Source organism: Falco peregrinus, chromosome 1 (assembly GCF_023634155.1).
Source record: "Falco peregrinus isolate bFalPer1 chromosome 1, bFalPer1.pri, whole genome shotgun sequence".
NCBI classification, from domain to species: Eukaryota; Metazoa; Chordata; class Aves; order Falconiformes; family Falconidae; genus Falco; species Falco peregrinus.
Genome location: NC_073721.1, coordinates 38,360,280 through 38,382,637, shown reverse-complemented (window position 1 = coordinate 38,382,637; position 22,358 = coordinate 38,360,280). Strand labels below are relative to the sequence as shown.

The window sequence follows — 22,358 nt, the reverse complement described above, 5'->3', positions numbered from 1 at the left end:
CATATGTAAACTGGAGGCTGGACCTGTTCCCTCCCTTTGTACAAATTCCCACCTTCTGGAGACTGCAGTGAAATTTATGGTAGGCAACGTCTAAACTAGCTTCCAATTTTTACCCTCTTTATTTTTTACAAGTTGATTATTTAAAAATTCTGGAAAGGTATTTGACTGAGAATTGGTATGTTCCACTGCTTTGTAAGCAGCTCCCTGCCCACCTTAAAATAACTCTTGCTTTGGATTACACTGGCTGCCATACCATTTCGATTGTATCTAGCGTTACAAAGCGTGGACAGACTGTTCACATTCACTTAGCGAACACGGGAGTGTGGACTGGTATCATACACAACACTATGGATGCGTTGTTTGTGTAGAGCTAGGAAATCCGAATTATCCAGTATGAAAGGTTCTTCCATTGTGCAGCAAAGCGTACCTTAGTGTCATCCATTTATCTTTAAGCAAATGCTTTAGATAAAAAGTTTAAACAGACAAGTTCATTCTATTGCTAAAATGATTGTGTTCACATTTCATTAACAATAGTATTATATATCCAGAGAAATTTGCATTTTGAATCTTTAATAGTTATGTTAAGACCCCAGGAAATCATATTTTGTATAGTTAACATGGCTTTAATCTGTATTCTGCAGCCAGTGCTACTGAGCTCAGATAAGCTTTTTCTGAAAGCCTCCTTTACCCAAGTGGCATCAAAGGGCTGAATTTGTCAGAAAAAAACTGTTATTGATCAATATGAGCTTCTGTACAATACCAAAAATTGATCCAATATTAAATGTTTATAGGTAATGATTTAGATTGCAGTTTTGTAAGACATCTGCATTTCATTACTCGGACACAACAGGACTAAAAGCACAGCAGTTACTGCCTGTAACTAGTCTTTTAGTCTGAGCCCGTTTTGCCCTCATGTTTGTGTACGTCTTAAGTTCATGATGCAGTAGTGTCTTTTATTTGGTTACCTGCGTATTTTAAAAGATCAATACATGCACATCTAAGGAGGGCGACTGAAAACCTAGCCAATTAAAATCTCGTAAGCATACCTTGATTAATCTTTGTTCTCTTCAACAGCGATATGCCAGCCACCAGAAGCTTTTTTTTTTATTATTTCAACTATCATTTTAAGAAGCGCCATGTGATATCCTTAGAGGATACCAATACTGAGACTAGGGCTTCCTGGGCTGGCTGACATTGCTACCAGAGTGCAGTGGCATGACTCTGCACACTGCCCTGCTGCTTCCCTGCCTTCTGGGTGGAGTTTCACACATGCTTCTTTCCTTCCTCAACTTGTCTGCAAACACAGCTGAGCTAACACGAAGTTGGAAGTAAAACATATCCCAGGGAAAGGGCTTTGCCTCTTCCTGGAGAAAGGGAGGACTTGGACACCGGAGAGTGCCACAGGTCTGCCTTAGCATGCCCTTGGGGGCCATGTCACAATCTGCTGCCCCTTCCTCAGGAGATGGCTATTTGGCCCTGTGGAAATAGCCAAAACGCTGTATTTATAGGAAACACAATGCCTCGCTGCTGTGGTAGTTTAAATATAGGGAACAGGCCACTACTGGTATTTAAAATATCACTAGCTGGACAAGATAGCGCAATCAGAAAATAGCCTAAGCTTTTACAGTGATTCCATGTACAGGCTTTTCATATCCCTCTTGCTACTTTTAAATGACTTGAAGAGTGTCTTTCATTGACTTGGTGATTATTTGCTTCTTGAATAAATTAAATGCTTGACATTTACTCAAAATGAGCAACACAGTTTCATTTTTTTAATTAAAATCTTTAGGGTATTTTCATATTTTTAAAAGGCTACTGCAAATGCAGTGTGTGTATTTGAACACCTTGTATTCCACAGCACATTTGACATTTGTTGTACATGGCTGTGTTTGAAAAGTTATGTGATACAATGTAACATAATTCTTATCCCTAGTATTAAAACTCTACTTTCTACCAGTTTCAAAGCCAAGTTTCCAGTTAGTTATCCAGGGTCAAGCCATAAACCAACTAGTAACACACTGCCAAAACAGCAGGTAATAGAGAAGCCTTTTCCTCTCCTCTGCCAGATAGCCACATCATTGGTACCAATGCAAGGAAGCTCTGCAAAGCACAGCTCAGATGTTTACAGGGAATGGGAGGGAATCTTCCATCTGTTCCCTCCTTCACAACTCCCTCCTCCCAGCCCACATGCCGAATTTGTAGCTATGCTGATGCGTCAAGACATATATGCTGGACTGGGTGTAGTTTACTCTTGAGCAACAGAGGAAACAAAGAGAGACTATGACTCAGAGCAACAGCCTTGCAGCTCCAGGACTGCCAAATCTGCTTTCCCTTATTAGGCCAGATCATGAAACCTTGCTTCATTTTGAGTAGTACCTAATCTGCAGTATCATCACGGACTTAAATAATCAACTTTTAAAGTACCGCTTAGTGGAGTGTAACTCTACCTCTAACTTTGCTTCTTTAAAAAAAAAAAAAAAAAAGTTGTAATTAAATTTGACTCCACCTACTCTGACCAGCACTGAATGGTGTAACATGAATCAGGCTCCATTAGCAGTGAATGACACATTTTACAAGGATAGCACCTGCTTAACTTCCTGTAAATGGTATGTTTTTATGACTATAATCTGAATTTCCACATTACCATCTCAACTAATGAGGTGGTTTTGATCTGAGTTAGTTTACTGGGCTACCAAGAGAAACCAGAAGGAGACAGAGCCTCACATCTCCCACAGACCTTGTTTATAGCTTAACTGCAAGAACTCAAGGCTGATTTTCCTTGATTTAAATATTTTTGTTACATGATGTCAGAGATGCATGTCCTCAACTGAAATTTAACCCTGCAGGAGAATGTGTCACTGAAGTGAGTTCATACAAGAATTATGCAGGCAGATGAACTTTCACACCTCTTCTGCTAGAATGCCTACCATGCTGCTCCAAGAGCTAGAGTAGCCAAACAGTTACAAGACATTGTGTATTCTTACATGGCATTGTTGACTATCAAAATGAAACTAAAAGAAGCATCAACCTTCTACTTACAGCTAAACAGACAGGTCACAGCCCAACTGTTACTTCACAACACTTGTTGCATTACAAGTCACATGCTATATTGTTATTTTAATGTAACAAGTGACAGTTCTAGATGACTGCTCTCAACTTGCCTCTTAAAACAAGGTTTCTAGATGGGTTTAAACCTAATTACCAATCTAATCTCATGATTCGGAGTATAATTCAGTAAGTAATCAGTTGCCTTCGAACAGCTATACTTAAGTTTCCTCATATGCTATCATGTAAAAAAAGAAAAAAGAAAAAAAAATTGTTCATTTTACAAATGCAAGTCAAAGGTAACTTTTGGAGTTTGTTCATGACCCCTTCATCCTTTGCACTCATTTGGCACTGGTCTGACTCTGCTGCTTCCATTTTACAAGGATGTAGCTGAAGTATGTTTTATGTCCCTTGCTTAAGCCTAAGTTGCCAGTCACTTAGAGCAACCATGAAGTATTGCTTTAATAGTTCACAAAGTGAAAAGACTACCTCTTAATTATATTTGCTCTATGAATACAGAGTGTGTTTGGCTGGAAATTCAGGAGTATTGTTAATAAAAAGACTACTGACTTTGCAGAACAAGTTCAGATGCTGGAAAGTATATTTCTGTAAGACAACAGCAGTAGATAGATTTCTTAATGTTATAAACACTTCTGCTAAATGGTTTTGAGTGGTACCTCAAATGGTGAAACTCCCAAGGCCAGGGGGAGAAGTAAAAGGAAATACTAAGCCAAATTCTTTCCTCAATTCATGTATGTGATACAGAAACAACATTAAAAGGAAGCAAGTGAAAGAAGAAAGGCACATTTTGGTCTTGATGAGAAAGCAGCTATCAGACAAACTACAATGATGGGCTAAAAGAAAAAAAAAAATATCTGTGTTTAGAAGAGTGTATTTGAAACCAAATACTGCCCTTACATTTCCAGCTTATAAAATCACAGGACTAAATTAGGCTTCTATATTATTTTATTTCCCTCTTAAAATATAGCATTGAAGTCCTGCACACATATAAATATCCCTACAGTTTCTTACACACTTTCTATCCATCATTACTTAAAGTGCCCAACTGTGAACATTAAAAATAAAAACATTGCTGTTAAGAGTGGCTATACTTAAAAGGACTGGTATTCTGACTATGCAGGCCACTGATTTTACAAAAATCACCTGCAAAAGAATACACCCTAAACAACACGCATCAATATTAACCCTGAAGTAGCTGGCTTTTTTCCTCCACTCAGCTGATCTACAAGTGATTAATGTACAGGGTTTATTTTTGAAACATGTCTTTTACATAGTGTAAGAATAAAGGATAAATGCATTACTTTCTAACTCCCTCCTTCCCCCAACAGAGTGTTTACTGTGTCCCAAGCTGCTATGTTGATTAAAAACCAGTTGAAAAGAGCTCTGGAAATGCATGCAACTTAAAATTCACTTAAACACACTTCAAGTTATAAAGTCTGAGAGATTTTAATTCCAGCACGTGGCTATGGTTCAGTTGGATTATTAGATGTGTTTGTTGTAGTGGTGAGATTGGTAAACACTTCCTCCTTAGTTTCAGGCTGATGTCTTTCCACTTTGGGTTCCTCTTTGGCATCTTTGTTACTGGCATCTCCCTTGCTCTTGACTACCACAGGCTCAATCTCCATGATTTCCTGTGGTGGTTTAGGCTCTGGCAAGTTTGGCTGAAGTCCATCAACTTGAACAGGTTCTGGGACATCTTCTGCTTTCTGTTCAAGTCTTTCCAAAATGTTCTGGACCTTCCTTACACCATCTCTCCTGGCCTGGCGCACATCCGCACGACCCTCGGGGTCCACCGAGTCTAGGGCTAGCAACTCTTTGGTCAAGTACTCTTCAATCATCAAGTATTTTTTGTCAGTTTTCTTGCCTTCAAAGGAGTCGACTGCCTGCTCAAGCATTTGTACTTTCTCCAGAATTGCCTCCACTTTCAAAACACCAGGATGCTTTTCAGGTTCTCCTGTTTCCATCGTCTTCGGTGTTGCTGCTTCCTCAGGAGGTGGCCTTTCCTGGGGGGGAACAATCTTAGCTGGGCAGGGAACTTTTTTGTCAGCTTTCTCTGCCTGGGCTGGAGGCTTCTGGGGTGGTAGTTTAGAATCTGGTTCTTGGTGGGTGACCTGAATTGGGATGTAAGATGATGGTGCCTCACTTTCGGGTGGGACTGCCTTGTTTTCAGGTTTGATTTCAGGTGGTGGGGATGGTTTCAGTGGTTCTTGAGGTGGGGCTTGTTGCTGAGAAACCTGGTGAGCAAGGCAAGTTTGTGTTGAGACACAGTGAACAGCACTCCTTATTTCCTTCTAAAGGACAAGAAATCTAACATCCAATTTTCTGTACTTCTAGAAGTGCAATTTTTGCACACACCAGGTGATTAACTTTTCCTGTGCATTGCTGAATTTTACTGTTTTAAAATAAAACAGCACTGTGCTTAAGAGTTCAGTTATCGTTTCCAAGCCATTGCTGATTACATGCACCAATGAACTCTTAAGACATTAAATTTCAACCCACCAAATCCTGCCCATGCTCACTAAAATCAGCCCTATGAGCAGTTTTATAAGATATCACCTTAAGAGCAAAGCCCTCACCTGACTTAAGCCAGTAAGATTTGGTGCAGCTGACTGCAGCACAGTCGAGATTTCATCCCCAGTGCACCACTAACTAAGAGCTGTGTTTCTCAGAAAACTAACTACTTTTGAGTTTTAATCACATTTTGGGCTATTCTCATCCTGTTCCCATTTTCAGGACATTCCTTTTTTTACTGCTTGTTTTCACTTCTACTGGTTCTATCTTTACAGTACTTACATGAAGAGGTTACTATGTCAATCTTATTACACTGTAGTGATTAGAGACAATCCCTAGGGTTACTACAAATCTAACTGTTATCAAATCAGAAGTTTCTTGAAATTGAGATTATATTTGAAATCTTGGCAGAAAACTAGAATTAGCGAGACCTGTATTCTCCTTCCCCTGCCACCCCCTCCACTTACTTGTGCATATATACCGTGATTTTGGGAAGGTACTACATCCAGCTCTCACGGATTAACATGGCTGAAGCAAAATTACCTACACATTTACATTTAAACCAAGTAAGTAAATGGCCTACACTGACAAGCTGTTACTGCTTTCAAGCACAAAATTTGATTACAGTTACAATGCTAACTTATTTTTACAGGTGTGAATTGAGTTCCCTAATCAGCTGGCTCAATATTAGATCAAACTTGAAATTTAGACAAAAGTACTTAAATATTTATAATAAAAACAAGAAAGACGTTGTAAAAATGAGGATGTTACAAATAGTTAATAAAACTATTATTTTAATAAATAGTTCAAATTCAAATAGTTCCAATTCAAAACTATCTCCTAGCCTTGGGAGAAGGAATAGACACCACAAATACCTCAAGTTGGGGCATAACAAGGTAAGCTCCAAGAGAATGAAATGGTTAATGAGACCAAACAAGAATTACTTGAACTAGGCATGAACTACTCTAATTAGCATACTAAAACATCCACCCTCCAGCAAAGAAAGCCCCCTACTAACAAAGCCCCCTCCCCACAGAACATGCAAGGTGAAAGAAAATAATGCTGTACCTTTAAACAGAAATGAGGCTTGTAAGAACCAATGAGAATTAAATTATTAATTACTAAATGTAATTGTAAACCCTTGTTCGAAGTGTATAAAATGTTTTACAATGTGTGAAGAGGAATGCTAGCTTTGTGCATTTAGCAGCTAGCTCCCATCTCTGCGCAGACATGCAATAAATGGTATCTTGACTCTGCACACTGACTAAAGAACTCCCTTTGTGAGACAACATAACGCAGAACGTGCCATTAAATCTGAAGTCTTCATCATTTTGTCCTAGCACCTGGGTTTTCAAAGGTATCAACCTAATACTTCTCCTGTCATTTTTTTTTGTTCGTTCACATTTTTAATGTGAAATCTCTCCAGAGAGGAAATCAAGTCTTGTTTTCGTACATACCCTCTTCCACACACTCGGTTGTCAAATTCCCAGCAGTCCTTAGCTGTAGTTTTAGTAATAATTTTAACATGGAAAAAACGTCTGATGAGCAACATGTTCTATGAGCAAGAGCGTGCTTTATGTAGGAAGAATAAAAAGCTCAGACTAGATTTTGGTGATCCTCTTTCTTCATGACTAAAATTACTTTGTTCGTCTGATGCTATCCTAAATGGTTCTGAGACATCAATGAAGTATATTTACACAGATGTCATAAATCCCAGAGACCTGATTTTCTTCTCACAAACATAATGCAACATCTGTGACCTCAGTGTAATTACACCAAATTATACTCTGACGAGAGGAAAATCAAATTGTGTGTTAAATCATATTTCAGTAATCTAAAGACTCCACACTCCCGATAGGTGGAAAGGCAATTTGCTTATAACATTATCTCAGTATCTCCTGGTTTGTTTTAAAGCCAGAAATAGAGACTGCTTTACGTGCTTTCACATACCTGTGAGTACAAGTTAATTTTTCAGCTCCAGCCACACTGAACAAAATACCTGGCAGGTAATTCCCTTCCCCATTCTACATACCTGGGGTCTGTCTACAACTGTCTGCACTCGGATGGGAGCTGGGGGCTGTATCTGGGTGGTAACTCTGGCTGGTGAGCTTTCACGGCTCGACGAGCCTCTCTGAGACACTCTGAACGGAGACTGCGCTCGTGCCGTCTTGGGCTCCCTCTCATCTGGTTGAATTCTATGAAACACTGGTTGGTGGGCTTGGTATTCACTCTGCTGGGCAGGGTAGTGGGTCTTCTGTGCCTGATGGTAGACTTGTGTTGGTTGCCGTTGGATATTTTCGTGGATCACAGGAATTGGAATATAACCACGAGGAAGCTGATGGCTTCCTGCATTGGGTCTGCCAGAGGACTGAGGGGAAGCGGTTGAAGAATCGGAAGCTCCAGGAGATTGAGGCTGCCACAAAAACAAAATCCATTATTGTATTTTAACCATTTTGTTCTCACAGTACTTTTAATTTCCAAAGAGAAAAGGAGATGGTCACAGAAACTGAACTCATGTTTCCAGCACACAAGGGATCCACTTCCTTGGTTTTCTGGCCAAGGGCCTCACTAGATAAAACCACAGAAGTTGAGAGCATCATTATAACAAGTAGAAACCTGAGCTACAGCATTCCCAGCCCTCAAATGAGCAGGGAGTGGATGCTCAGTCAGAATGTTTGCTACTTTTGCATGGCTGTTCCTGTCTAAGCCTGTTAAATTTGAGGTAAACTGAAGTTAAGCAAACAAATTACATGCTAGAGACAAAAAACCAACCCCGTAACAGAGGCATACAACATCTAGACTTCTGATCCCAGTCACACTAACAGATTTTGTTTGTTTGGGTTTTTTTGTTTGTTTGGTTTTGGGTTGGTTTGTTTTTTTAAGTATGTAATTGAGTAGCAGGCTACGGCAATGCACATATGGCTAATGCTCCCTTTCCCCCCCCCAGGCCCTCCCAACACCTTAGCCCCTTGGCACCAGCAGCAAAAGCCACACTAGCTTCAACCTGCTGTTAGCAGAAGTAAGCACTGGGCTCACTGCAGAATCCAGTTCCCAGCCTGTTCCAATTTGTGGGTCTGCAGTTTGGGGAAAGGCAGTTTGTTTGCTCACAGCTCCCTCCCACCTCCTGCTATGCCAATCCATCACCTCACCTACTCTGCACCAATGCCAGCAGCTGCCAGGCTATTCTCTGACCAGTTTCACTCACTAAGAGGAAAAAAATGATTTCCTGATGGGTTTGTTACACAGCTCAGTGAAAGCCTGGAGCTGGCAGAGGAGAGAACAGGACCACACAGCCAGAAGACAAGAAAAGGGCAGGCAAGGCACAAGGGGAACATGACCCTTCTTTCAGTGCTGGTGAACTGCCCAGCTGCCTGTGAAAATGCTGGTTTGCATTATGGTACCCATCCTTACCACTGCTGGTAGTCTTGTTGACATGGGGTCTGAAGGTACAATCACAGGCTCTGGTCAGTCGATACCCACACTGTGCTGCCTAAAGCTTGTAACAGCAAGTTCTGAGGTCCTCAGTAGTTATCTCAGAGGACTTCAGTAAGAGGCACAGAAGACATGTTCCTGAAGCCACTCTACATACAAGGCAAAGCTGTGCAGTGTTGGGAGAAGGAAAAGCTGAGCCTCTTGTCCTGGTACTGCATGGACAAGGCATCGTTAATCAAGACAACTGAAGAAACCTGCTAACAGAATTTTAATTATGTTCCTCAGACTCCAGACAGGGTTCAGAAAAAGCCACCACCGCTGAATTACAGACCTGGTGAAGGCTGAATTTCCTGCTCATCTTACTTTGAATAAAAATGAGGATGGTATTTCCATATATTGCAAGAATACCAATTCTGTAAAATGTCTAGAGAGAACAGGCAAACCAAAATCCTGCCTTCCGAAAAAAAAAAGTCACCCTGCTTGCTTTTTGTTAAGAGTTCACAGTTTGAAAATATTCTAACATGCCACTGAAGGACAAACATCCATATGGCTGTAAAAGTTAATTGTCAAGTATTTTTAATCTATACACTGAATACACCTGAAATATTAAATTGGAAAGTAAAGATCACAGCAATAGGACTTGTGAAATGGTCTGGGTTGTTAGCCAACTGGCCACTTCAGTTTTGTCTCTCCTGCTTTGATCACTTCGGTGTGACTCACGGTGCAGAACAGAGACTTTATATCCTCCGCTTGTGGGGGAACCAGTATAAACAGTCCTCCCCTGCTGCAGGCCCTGGGCAGCTCTGAGGCTCCCTTTCTGCAGAAGCCATTTACATGCATTGATTTCTGCAGAACCATTCTAGAATGAAAGCAAGCTATGCTAGAAAAACCTTACATATTTATGCTGCCATGACTGTGCACTTTTGCATTTTAATACTCTGGAAGTATTGGGAAAATGCAATCCTGTGGCAAGTTTGGCTTTCTGAAGGATAAACTACCCGCGTGACATTCAGGCCATAAATGCTGCAAGGACCAATGCAAACACACCCCAGCAACACTGACAAGTTACCTCGGGTCCGTGTGCGGCCGGCGCTTGGGCTGCTGCAGCTGCTGTTGTCTGTCCACATTGTTTATCTGTCTGAGAAGCCTCCGGCGGTCCCCTCGGAGGGGACTCGGGGCCGGCATAGGCCCCCCTTAGAGGTGGCTGTGCCTGCACCGTAGTAGGCACAGCTTCTGTCTTGTATCGCTGCACACCAGGCTGTGGAGCAGAAAAGCACGGGTGCTGCTGTCTGCCATCGATGCCCTCATGGATGACAGGAATAGGGATATAGCCAGCCCGGAGCTTGGGGTATCCCATGTTTCCTTCTCTTGCTGGCAGCTGCTTGGGGCTATCACGAGATGGACCATTTGCTGATGACTGGCCTTCCTAGAAGTTAAAAACATCACATAGCACTTGGTAGCTCAATACATCTGGCAAGAAAGAACTGCCCTAAAGGTCTGTCCCAATATCAGCTGCATATAAGAAGCTCTGACTCTCTCAGGTCCGTGCAGGGCAGCTAACAGCAGGTGCTAACACCCCAGATCTGCAGGCAAGAGAAGAGACGAAGCTAAAAAAAAAATCTGCTTACATATGAGGCTTTTACCCTCACTTCTCATAACTACCAACTTTGGCTTTAAAACACCTGCCTAATTACAGCAGGATCTCTTACTTAGTGTGCATTACCTGCATTTAGCCAACAGCCCACCCCTTCAGATGGAGCTCTTCCAATTCAACAAAGTGTGTGTGGGACCAGAGGCATTTCCTTAGTACCTCTCAGAACTCACCCATGCTACAGGTAACATCTGAAAAGGTACTTCCAAGGAAGCCTAATCCCACCAGAAGCACAATGTATGTTGGTATTGCTCTTCCCACTGGCTATCTGAGCAGTATGATGCTGCATACTGAAGAATATATTCACTTTCAGCAAGGTGAGGATCCAGTTCAGCAAATACTGAGGGAAAAGACGACAGGATAGTGTAATGAAGAGGAAAACCACTGAAAAGCAAGCTGAAATCCTGTGTCGCCCGAGTATGTTCACCAGACAATGTCAAAGCTCTGGCAAGGGTGGAAGTGGTTTGTACTAAGAGCCCTCACAAGTCCTCTAGTAAGTTCTTCCTGCATCGGTCATTCTATTTTGAGGCCCCACGAGGGCCAAGTTCCAGATGTATCTCTAAGTCAGATCATATAACAAGCACCTCTGTCATTCAGAGGGTAATGTCATTATTCAGTAAGAGGAGAATTTAATAAGGGGACATATGGTGCAAGTGTTGGAAACCCTATTTTTAAAGAGGTGTTTAAGCGGCAAAAATATTTTATGTTGCTTCTGTACACATTAACATACTCATTCATTAAGAATATTTTACCAACCCGATTTTGAGTGTTCTTCCTGTATGACAGTATCCCCTTAAAAAGTAATTTCTGAGAATTCCTGTAAGCAGTGAAACTGCAGAGAATAAAGGCTATTATGTAGGCAAGCTATTAAAATAAAGGTAGCAAGTACTCAAAGGACCAAGTTCAAAGTCAGAGCCCTGATGTTGCATTTCCTTTTACTCATTAAAAAAACCCTCCACAAACAACGGAAAAATTCTGGAGAAGGCACAAAGGAGAGCCAGGCCTAGAAAGTTCGCACAGAGAAATAATCTTCAATTGGCTTTTCCAGTTGCAGAGAAAGGATGATCTCATGCCAAGGTCTGCACCGGATCCACTGCTGACCGATGAGTCATTTTGAATTCACCCCACCAGGAAACCGCATTCCTCTGCTCCACACAGGCTGTCAGGGGGCTTCAGGACCCCAGGCACCAACAACCATTTCCCAGTTCACCAGCACGGCCCTGAGCCCACAGCACTCCCAGCAGCCATCTCTCCCAGGATCCGGAGGGATGCAACGTTACGCCAGCAAACTGCATTTGCCGGAAAATAAATTTGAGGTGCGCTCAGCTAGCAACAATGTGAGGCAGAGCCAGAGCCAAATGTTTGCCGGCGCGTGGAGCCGAGCAGGCTGCCGAGCTGGGAGGGAAACTGATGGTTCGACAGTCGGAAGAAGCACCTTGCTGCTCGCCCGGTGCTGACTCCGGCATTCTGCGCCCAGCGTGCCCCAGCTGCTCCGCACAGTCTCCCTGACGGAGGGAGCAGGCGGGTGAAACACGAGAGTTTTCTCAGGACACAGGCTGCCAACCACCCCACCTACAGGCACGGCTCCCCCGGCTATAAAAAGGAGATTCACTCACTTCCAGCCTTGCCAGACTCCCTGCAGAAAGGGTCGGGGCAGCAGCACCAATAGATGCCCTGACATGAGAAGGCTCTCTGCCATGCTTGCTCCGTTCCACCTGGGTGGGTGACAGATCTGCCCTAGCTGCCAGCTCTTCTCTTGGCATTTTAGGGGTCTAATGTTCTGAACTGCTCCATTTGGGGATAAGACCTTCCATCTTCTGGAGTAAGCCACAATGACAAATGCTTGCCAAGGCTTCAACAGGGACAGTGTCCCACTGCCTTCCTGCCCCCCCCCCCCCCCCCTTAACACCCTCCTGGGAGTCTGACCATGGGCCTTCCCCTCCCTTGGCTTAATTTTCAGACCCTTCAGGCTGCCCTTGTTTTGAACCCTTTTTTTTTTATCTTTGCTATCTGAGAAATCTGCCTCTGCAACTTAAGCCCTGGTAAGAAATACAAAAGAGCCAGCCCAAAACCAAAGAAAAATCAGGTTGGACTGCTTTTTCAAACCATTCAGTTTATATCCAAGGTTAAACTTCTGGCAAGTTTAATGCTTTTTTTTAATAGAAACGCCGACCCCTGTAAGAGCCACAGCATAAACTATAGTCTCATAACCTGTCATTTATTCTTACATCTTCAGACAAGCTGTGCTGCTCCTGGGGAAAGTCAGTATTTTGAACTGGTCCTCTGATCCAGGCATTTTCTCCCCCGAAGTCAGGTCTGCTAACCACAGACCAATTTTTGTGTGTGTCTCTTAACAGCAGTCACACTGCAGCAGTTCTCAGCAAAGGAACAAGTGCAGCATCCCTCCCCCTCCCCCCCCCCCCCCCATCATCAGTAGCTCAGATCCCTCTGCTTCATAGTTAGGAAAGGTGCTCTCATCACAACTGCTCTTCCTGACCCACACTGTTCTCTTCGACACTGAACTGGTATGTAACTCTAAAAAACTGGCTCGCACAAGCAACTGTTCTAATCACCACATCCTCAACATTCCTTCTTTCCTGTTCCCTTTCTTCCCACCATTTGGTATGTCCATGAACATGCACAATCCCGTGTACTTTGAAACGCCCTGCACTGAGGAATGACACTACAGCACCACGACTGAAGACTAAAGAGGCCTTGGGTTCAGGAAGGTGGCTGCAAGTGGTTTAAGTTCATTTTTAGTGAGAATCCAGCAGAACAGTGAGTGCATGTGGATCCCAATACTCCCCCATAGTCAAGCTTTTCAGTTCTGCTTGGTGCATGGAAACCTGCATTTCCAGCCTGGACAAACAGGTTCTGGAAGGCTTCAGAAGCTCAGGTGTGCCTGGGGACACTGCAGCCAAGGAGGAGGAATGGAATCGAGCTCTGGAATACTCTAGTCTTAACACTACAGAGCAGAGATTCATGGGTTCCTTCTGAATACTTTAATTCCCATCCCACAGAAGAGGTAGGCAGGAGACCAAAAATGGCTGTGTTTTGTTTTCATTTGCCTCCTATCAAATAGTTCTTGCTCATTATATTAACAAACATGCTATCCGAAAAAGCCCAGAGCTCACATTTAACACAAATCTACACAGAGAGATATGACCAATAAACAAGTGACAAGCCTTAGTCCATCATCCTTCCTAGTTTAAGCACAAAGACCAGAAAACCACCTCATATTACTGCATTTAAAAAGCTGAAGTAAATTTCTCCTGCCCTCAATCCAAGGAAACAAAAAGTTCTTGACAATGAAGTTGAGAAAAACTGTATTATTCTCAGAGTATCAATGAATTTTCCCCATAAGCAGCAGGGTTGACCACCAGCACCGCCGGAATCCTGGCTGGGATCACACGTTTCTTTTACATTTAAGAGACACAATCCCCAAAAAGGACGGAGCACAAAAATGCAGAAGTCTCCCTCTAGCAGCTCAGAAATGTTAACAACAGTCCTGGCCTACACTGCACGTAGGCCTGAATCAGCCAGCAGCTCAGGCCCCATCCACCATTTCAGGAGGTGCCCAGCAAGCGTCAAGGAGTCACCACGGCCAGTCAAACGAAAGAAGAGCATCGCTGTGTTTTGGACAAGCTGCGAGCGGGAGAGCCAAGCTGCGCTGGGAGATCTGCTCAGCAGGAATGACAGCGCTCCCACCTCTCAGGACGAGGACATGCGTTTCTGTTGTGAGGCCATCACCATGATAAATAAAGGTGCAGCCAGCACAAGTTGTGCAATTGGAAAAAACACTTCATACCCCCACATCCTACTCTTGGCTTCCCATGGGAAGGGCACGGTCAGGAGTGACACTAAAATCCTCAAACTTGCTCAGATTTTAAGTCAGTTCTGACACTGTGTGGCATTAGGCTGAAGAACACTGACAGCAAGAGAAAAACCACAAAAAAGAACTCCTGGTACAGCTGTACTATCTATCCGGAGTAGATAATGGCATAACTCCTAATGGGTCCTGGTGGCTGCTTAAGTGCTATTCCAGACTGAAACGCAGAAACCTGCAAATTCAGTCACTGCTGATGCTAGCAAACTGCCACTGGAGTCATCCAGATGGCTGTACTAATGGAATGAAATTAGATTACTTGAATAGTTCTGCCAAACTTGCAATCTCCTTTCTGAGACTCCTTGCACAATACATTTTTCCTTCCTCTTATACTGAAGTGGTCTATAGAAAAAGTTAAAAAGCCGGTTTTGCTGCCATCATACTGCCATGTTTCTTGACCTGTACTGATATTATTTGCAGTACAGTGAATTAAGTTCTCTAAAGCATGTTATGCATTATACACACATGTAGCACCTTTGCAGCTCTTGCAAAACAGCAATGCAAATATTTAAATTGTGCTTGTTTTGTAAATATGATCCAGCAAAGGAACACAAATTTCACTAACATTCCCAAGAGATGAACAATCTCTTTCTGTATGCAAACAGAAGGTCTACTGAACTACATTCTGAACTTCTAAGCTGCTGCTATAAAGTATCATGCAAATGAAAGCACTCTGGTTGCTCAAATGACTGAGAAAACACCAGTATTTGACAAAATGTGACTTGAGAGAACAGCTCCTGTGATTTTAAGCCAGATCCTACATATTCAGCAAGAAGGGAGTAATACAATTCTGTTCTTCCACAACAGAATACAACGGTAACTAAAACCAGTGACCAAAATACCACAAGTAAGTTTTCTTTACACATATATTCAAATTATTTTTTATCAGACGCTGCCATAATAACCAAAACCGCCAGCAGTACCCAACAATTGTATCCAAGAATGGTGTACCAATTCCAGTTATTAAACCCTCACCATTTTATGTCTTGGAAAGGCAAAACTTTAGCCATTAGAACTAGATTTCACATCCACTTGTATTTTACTTTTGGCCAGACCTTTTCTTTCTTTTCTGTTGTACTAAGTAAATAAATCTAAACTACTACACTAGCTTTGCCACCGACAGAAATCGGCATATCCAAGTACTCCTAAAAAGTTTCTCAACACTGCTTTCTGTTTAAGCATATTAATAGTACAACATTAGCATAAAGTACATTTCATTAATACTTCCCAGAGAAGTAGACAAGTGGGAAGGTGGAGAGTGATTTGCTCTCAGCGCTGACCCCTGACTTCCTCCTGTCGTGCTTCAGCTACTGAAGGTTTTCACATGCTCACTCTTTTACTCATAATTTGTGCTTAAATATATATACTGAGCACATAGGCATTTAAGCAAGATATCATTAGCTAATGACTGAAGGAACCATGAATAAGCTCAGTCGCATGAGCTGTCTCAGTAGAACTCTGTTGGTCACATCATGTAACCCATTTATATGCCAAGCTGCTTTTGATGTTTCCCTTGTTGAATGCTGAGCTCTATTTCCTAACATACACATGTATAGGCAAATAGGCCTTTTGTTCTCTCTTGTAATCATCATGTTGTGTTATGCACGTATTACATTAACATATGCTCTAATGATGAAGCACAATGATGTCATTAGAAATAAATAAACACCATTAAAAATTTGAGGAGAAATCTATTCCTAAGCTTTCCAGAACAGACAGCCTTACTGGAGCAAGTAACGTTGGCTATCTTGCAGGCCAATCTTGTTTCAAAACTAAAACTGTTCTTCTTTTGATCACTAAGACCATTCTTTCTTTGGCTAAAATGCCTTGGTGCAGACAGGACAAAACTTGCCCTTTATGCCCATGAGTGGAAGTTGGCCCATGCACCAAAACAATCCGATGGGCCAAACTGAACATGTTCAGAGAAAGCAGCACTGACTGCTACAAAGAGTAAGCACTCTTAGAGAGCTGGTATCACTACCCATCCTATCAGCTTTAATGGACGGGGTTAAAGAAAAGCTCTTTAGAGTGCCAACAGAAATATCCTTGTCAAGGGTGATGAGAATGACACACTTTATTCAGTTATTTCAGTTCACTGCCTGCTTACCTAAGCAGCAGGTGGTCAACCTGTTGCTTTCCTGCTATTAGCTGCGAGCCAGAAATGTGGAACATGGAACAAAGTACAAGCCTCAAGAACTAGCAAAACACCAAAGCATAAAAAAGGTGAATAAGTAGCTAACAATTGAAGAGTTGGCTGTGAATTGCACAGGTTATTGTTAGGATCTACATGTTCATTCATATTTCATTTCGCACACAGAAGTTTTCTGACCTCCTTGAACAACCATTTTCTAGCACTATAAAAACACCTGCTACACTGCACCCTATTTATCCATTACAAGGCTTTGCCATCAGCCATTTAAACAAAAAAAAAAAAAAAAAATAAAGTACTTTCATGCTACCTGACCTACTGGGCAATGTTAGACAAGTTGCTTCCCCCACTCCACGTCTCATTTTCCTGTCTGTAAAACCAGGAAGGAAAAATAAAGAATCAAACCAACAGCTTCTACAACATGTCTGAAGATACATTTTTTTGTCTATAATTAAGTAATATAATTTGTGTGAACAAGCCATTTATTCCATTTCATATTTCTGTTTCACTTGGCAAGGAGAGGGCATAGCTGCCACAGAAAGAGGTGGAGTTGCCCAGAGAGTGATACTGTCTGTATACCCCAAAGCCTGTTAAGATTATTGCCTGCCTTATCATTGTTCAAGTGGTAACAATTCTATTTTTCCAAAACCACACAGCATAAGTCCTGCCTGTGTGTATGTTGTAAAATATAAAAATATGATTCATAGGTAAGAATGCTGCCCCCTGGCACAAATACTCTTCCTTCCTCCTTTAGGTAAGGGGTACACTGTGTCAGGAGTTACACAGAAACATGCAAAACCCTCCCTGCTTCTCCCTCTTGCCCAGACAGTGCTTATTTCTAGCACCATTTCCTTGTGCTCCTTTCTCTGATTTCCAATCTGATCCACCCTTGGTTTTCAGATTAATCGGTATCTCCATAAATTAACTCCCTGCTTACCATGTTCTATCAAAGGGGGCTTGAAAAAACTACACAAAGCAGCTTCAAGGAATCTGGACAAAGCCAGTACACAAGCCTCCAAAAATTCCCTACTGATAATTTTACCACTCATACATATTATGCCTTTTATATATAGTACCTTTTTAATCCTGCAACTAACTCATTAACCTGACTGTGACAGAACACACATCAGCATAAGTAATGTAAAAGAACTGCAGGTAAGAGACACCTAAATTGTTACCTAGTCTTACATTCCCTTCGCTGGTGTGAAGCGCCATAGAAGGCGCAGAGTTTTCAGACAGGCTGTATTGAACTTTTAGTGCAATTTCTAATTTAGTCTACCAAGAATTTTTCAGTCAACTTGAACGCAAGAAGTCAGTGCTCAAAAATAAGTTCACTGCTAAAGAGATGGGAATCGAGTGACTTAAGACTTATTTGGGGAAGCAGAGAGAAAAGAGACACAAGAGTCATGAAGGGTGAGGACAGAAACTGAGGTGTAGTTAGTTGTTCCCCACATGCCAACAGTGTAGGTAGCTGCTCCCCAAATACCAACGAAGCCATCCATGGCTGCTCCTCGCTTCCTTCAGGCCTGTGCAGTCATCGTTGCAACCAACAGATGCATCACTTCACTGACTGCTCCCAGACTTTGTGGCTGGCTGCTACAGCTTTTATCTCAAACCTAAAGCATTAGTGAGCTATCGATCACTGTAATATTAGTCCAGTAAGGCTCAGCACAGTCAATTCCTTTGGTCTATTTTTAGCTACAGCATTTCCCGTTGGGTTTACTGCATGTGGAAACAACATATGGAAGGGGCATCAATAAATGTTTATACAAGCCTCTTTCTGTTTTGTCCTTTAAATGTAATTATTTTTACCAACACTTTGGGGAATACCGAAAACAACCATTTAACACTAAGGCAAACTTGCAGAAAGTATGCAGAGCTGTGATGGCATAAGCTAACACAGAAAACACCAACAACAGGTAAGCACAGGAAAACAGTAATTCAACTAAAAAAGACAGGCAGAGTGACAGTGCTACTAAATGCTCAGTAGAAGTATGCATATACACACTTAGTGATATTGATTGTACCTTTTCCTTTGACTGTCTTATTAACTAATTACACACTTCAAAGAAAGTAATTATAGTCTACCAAGAGGTTTGGTTAATAAATGTTTTTCAGTAATTTGCAAAGTCATGACTTCTCACTGGAGTAGGGTAAGAGATTTTCTTTTCTTTCTCTGGAAGGCCTCCCTAGTCCAGCCTTACACTGCAGTCATTTCATACAAGTCATAAAACTAAACACGCAGAGGAGGGACACCCATCCTTTAAGTGAGTAAAAAAAAGGCCAGACTGAACAAGAAAATAACAAGAGTGCCACCTGAATCTATGAACACATGTAAAATACATATTTAAATGCAAAAACAAGGTCTGGTTCTGTTGACTTAAAATGGCTCTGTCATGGGTTAAAATTTTAGAAGAGCCATTTCTCATTTTACCTGATTATGTATCTGGTATGGTTTGCTGCAGTCAGCATAGTTACACTGATGTGAAGCCTAGAGTAATGGGAAGATCAAGACCATCCAATTGGGAAAAGCAGAACTTCATTATTAATACTGTCTCGGCTACATTACTTAGCCAGAAAAGCCCAGCTGGCTTTAGACCTGTGGCTCCATTCGTTGCCCACTTACAGTGTAATACCTCATTTCATTGCCAAGATCTCTTCAGAAAGGGAACAAATATTCAGAGAGAATACTGACAGCCATAGTGTGAAGGTTATTTAAAGACTATCATAAAGGTGATTAAAAAAATCACCTGATTTCAGAGAAAGCAAGGCATCAGTAAACTCTGTACAAGTCTGCGCTTTGTATCATCACCCTTGAAGGCGATGAAGGTACATGAAGTCTTACACACAGTCAGCCTTTCCAATTCTCAGCTCACTTCAAAAGCTCCCAAGTTCTCATTTGAGCTAGACTGAGAATAAGGAAAATCAGAAAGCTGTTCATACCTAGTCCCTCCCTGCATCTGTGATTTTGTCCTTTCTAACCGTTTCCATTTTTAAAAAAAGTAATGCCTTCAAAAATCACTGCTGGATTTGAACTGCAGTATCAGTGGGTAAGCTGTCTTCTTTGGCATTGCCTAGCTAAGGAAATATTTAGGAAGAGAAATATTTCCTTGAGCCCAATTCCAAGATTCTTTTGCTAAATAGTACCCATGTCCTTATGAAATACACTGGTACTTAACAAGCAAGTGATTTCAGAAGCTGTCCATTAATTCCAGCAGATATTCTTAACTCAAGGCTCTGACGAATGGCTGTACGAGATCAGTTACACACAACTTCTATCACCATAAACTGGAGCTTTTATTCCTTTCAACAACACCCAAAAAAATCAACAATTCTCCAACATTCATCTCTGGAAGCACTTCTGTCTCTCTCAGTGAATGATCCCAAAGCATACACACATTTCTGTTTATAGTGAGGAATAAGATTTTCCTGTTTGGAAAAAGGTGTATCCCACATAAACCATTCACAAGCAGGTGCAACTCTACCTGTAATAACCCATGCAAGTCAGCAAAAGAGGAAGCACTTTTCATTACCACAGATTTCACATCAGAGAGGGGTGAAAATATTTGGGGCTTTTTTTTCCATGGAACCCACTCAAGCAGAGTACTGATCCATCAGAGTAGCTGAGATTATTAAAAGCAGCTTAAATACGACCTTTCAGTTAAATAGGTTAGTTTCAAGCGGTATTTCCACAACAGAAGCTCTGAGTGAACACTGCACTCTTCTCATGTATGTTTTATGGCTATAAAAACCCCCATACTAGGTATTATTTTATTGCCGCAACAGCCCACGTTAGCAGGTGCCTCATCACAGCAGGAAAATGGTGCCCCTGAAACAGAGTTAAAGCCCTTTTTCTATGCCAGCCTCAATATTCGTATTATCGTTACATTTTTCTAAGACCTCTCTGTATTATTACTAGAATTATGTCCTTTATTTATAGATCTAGCCCTGAGCAAGCTGCAGTGGGGGTTAGTTTGTGGCAGAAGAGCCCGTGGCTGCCCTCGCACAGGCGCCTGCTCACAGCCCGCACTCGCAAACCGGGCAACTGCTATTTTAAGACGCAGTCCGTTCTTAAAATGATAAGTTATGCCGAGCGCTTCGACCCGCACCTTCTACGCGAGGGCGGAGCAGAATAGCGGCAAGGGGCACGGCGCAGGGCCGCTGCGGCCCCGCCACCGTGTGCTGGGGGCTCGGCTCACAGCCGGGGCTGCGGCGCCCGGCCCGGGGCTCCCCCGGCGCAGCACGGGCCCAGCCGGCCCCGGGCTCCCGGCCAGCCGCCCGGCTCCGCGCCGCCACCCCCGCCTCTCCCGGCGCCGGCCGCCCCGCTCCGCGCCCGGGTAACGTGGCGGAGCCCCCTCCCCGGCGGGGGGGCCCCGCCCGCGGCCACGCCGCTCGCAGCCAAGTGGCACGGCAACCCCGCCGAGAATCCTGTTCCCACCGGGCAACTTCTACTTCGGCTCCAGTTTCCAGCACTTTCTGCCCACAGCCGTTGCACTGCGAAATACCGGCGGGGGTCCGAGGGCTGCGCGGCCCGGAGCGGGAGGCTCTGCCCCGAGGGGCCATGCCCCGGGGCCCGGCGGGGCCGCAGCCGCCCTCCCCTCCCGCCTCTCCCTCCATGGACATATTTGGACTAAGATACGGCTTTTCTCTGAGCATGCTTGAGAGCAAAACCAGAGCGGGCAGCTGCTGAGAGTTTGTTACCAGACAGCGGGAGAGGAAAAGAACAAAAAAAAAAAAAAAGATTACAAAAAAAAAGGAAAAATAAAGATAAAAATAGAGAAGAAAAAAACCCTTGACAAGTAAGAGTCCAGGCTGGGCTTCGTATTTTTTTAAGGGTATTCATTCTTTGGGCTGCTCACAGCTGACAACCAGACCCATCAGACGCAGAGCCTCCCCACAGGCCAGATGGGCTTAACCGACTTCGAAGCAAACGCGGCCGGGCCGCGGTACCGGGCGCCGTGACGCGCCGGCGAGGGGCCCGCAGTGCGCCAGAGACAAAGGGCAGCGCCGGCCCCCCCCGCCGTACCTGCGCCGCCGCCCGCAGCCGCGGGTCGCTCCAGGTGGTGGTGCGGCTGTTGTGATCCACGAAGAAGGGCCAGCCCGTCTGCGGGTCGATCTTGATCTCCCAGCCCGGGGGCAGCGGCTCGGCGCTGCCCTCCATCTGCGGCTGCTGCTGTGGCGGCGGCGGTGGGGAGTGCGCGGCAGCGCTCATGGCGGGCCGTGCCGTGCCGTGCCCAGTGCCGGGCGGGGGCGCCGGCCCGGCGGCTTTATCCGCCGCGGGGCGGGGGGGCGGAGGCGCGGGGCTGGAAGTGTCTGGAAACGGCGGCGCGGGGGGCGGCGGCGGAGGAGGGCCGAGGGCCGGGGGAGGGCCGCGTACGAGGAGGAGGACGGGCTGCGGAGCGAGCCGGCCGGCTGGCTGGAAACTTCTGGGTGTCTCCAGCACGGCTCGGCCGTCCCGCGGGTTACCGGACGCGTCTCGCCGGGCCGGGCCGCCCTCCGGCCCCGCGGCACCGGGCAGCAGCGGGACGCGCCTCCCCGGTCCCCTGTGGAGGAGCCCGGCGGGGCCGCCCCCGGGACAGCGCTGGGGAAGGCGCACAAGGCATTGGCTGCACCGCCCCGAGCTGCTGCGGCAGCCCCGGCCCGGCCGCGGTGTGGGGCGGCCC

At 44.0% G+C, this 22,358-nt stretch overlaps 1 protein-coding gene across 1 annotated transcript; it reads right to left on the bottom strand.

Annotated features, from left to right (window-relative positions):
- Positions 1–3,921: 3,921 nt before the first annotated feature.
- Positions 3,922–21,982, bottom strand: BAG3 (BAG cochaperone 3). Its single transcript, XM_027789981.2, has 4 exons — positions 21,722–21,982; positions 10,079–10,435; positions 7,610–7,990; positions 3,922–5,300 (listed from the first exon to the last, which is right to left on the bottom strand). Exons 1-4 carry the CDS (start codon positions 21,905–21,907, stop codon positions 4,530–4,532), a joined length of 1,695 nt encoding a protein of 564 aa, XP_027645782.2. The 5' UTR covers positions 21,908–21,982; the 3' UTR covers positions 3,922–4,529.
- Between the last annotated feature and the right edge of the window lie 376 nt (positions 21,983–22,358).

Excerpts from the sequence above, each read along its gene's own strand:
- BAG3 (XM_027789981.2), bottom strand. The coding sequence starts at position 21,907 with ATGAGCGCTGCCGCGCACTCCCCACCGCCGCCGCCACAGCAGCAGCCG. Across the intron at positions 10,436-21,721 it reads GGCTGCGGGCGGCGGCGCAG|GAAGGCCAGTCATCAGCAAA; the intron begins GTACGGCGGGGG and ends TTTAACTTCTAG. Across the intron at positions 5,301-7,609 it reads CAGTTGTAGACAGACCCCAG|GTTTCTCAGCAACAAGCCCC; the intron begins GTATGTAGAATG and ends CTTGCTCACCAG.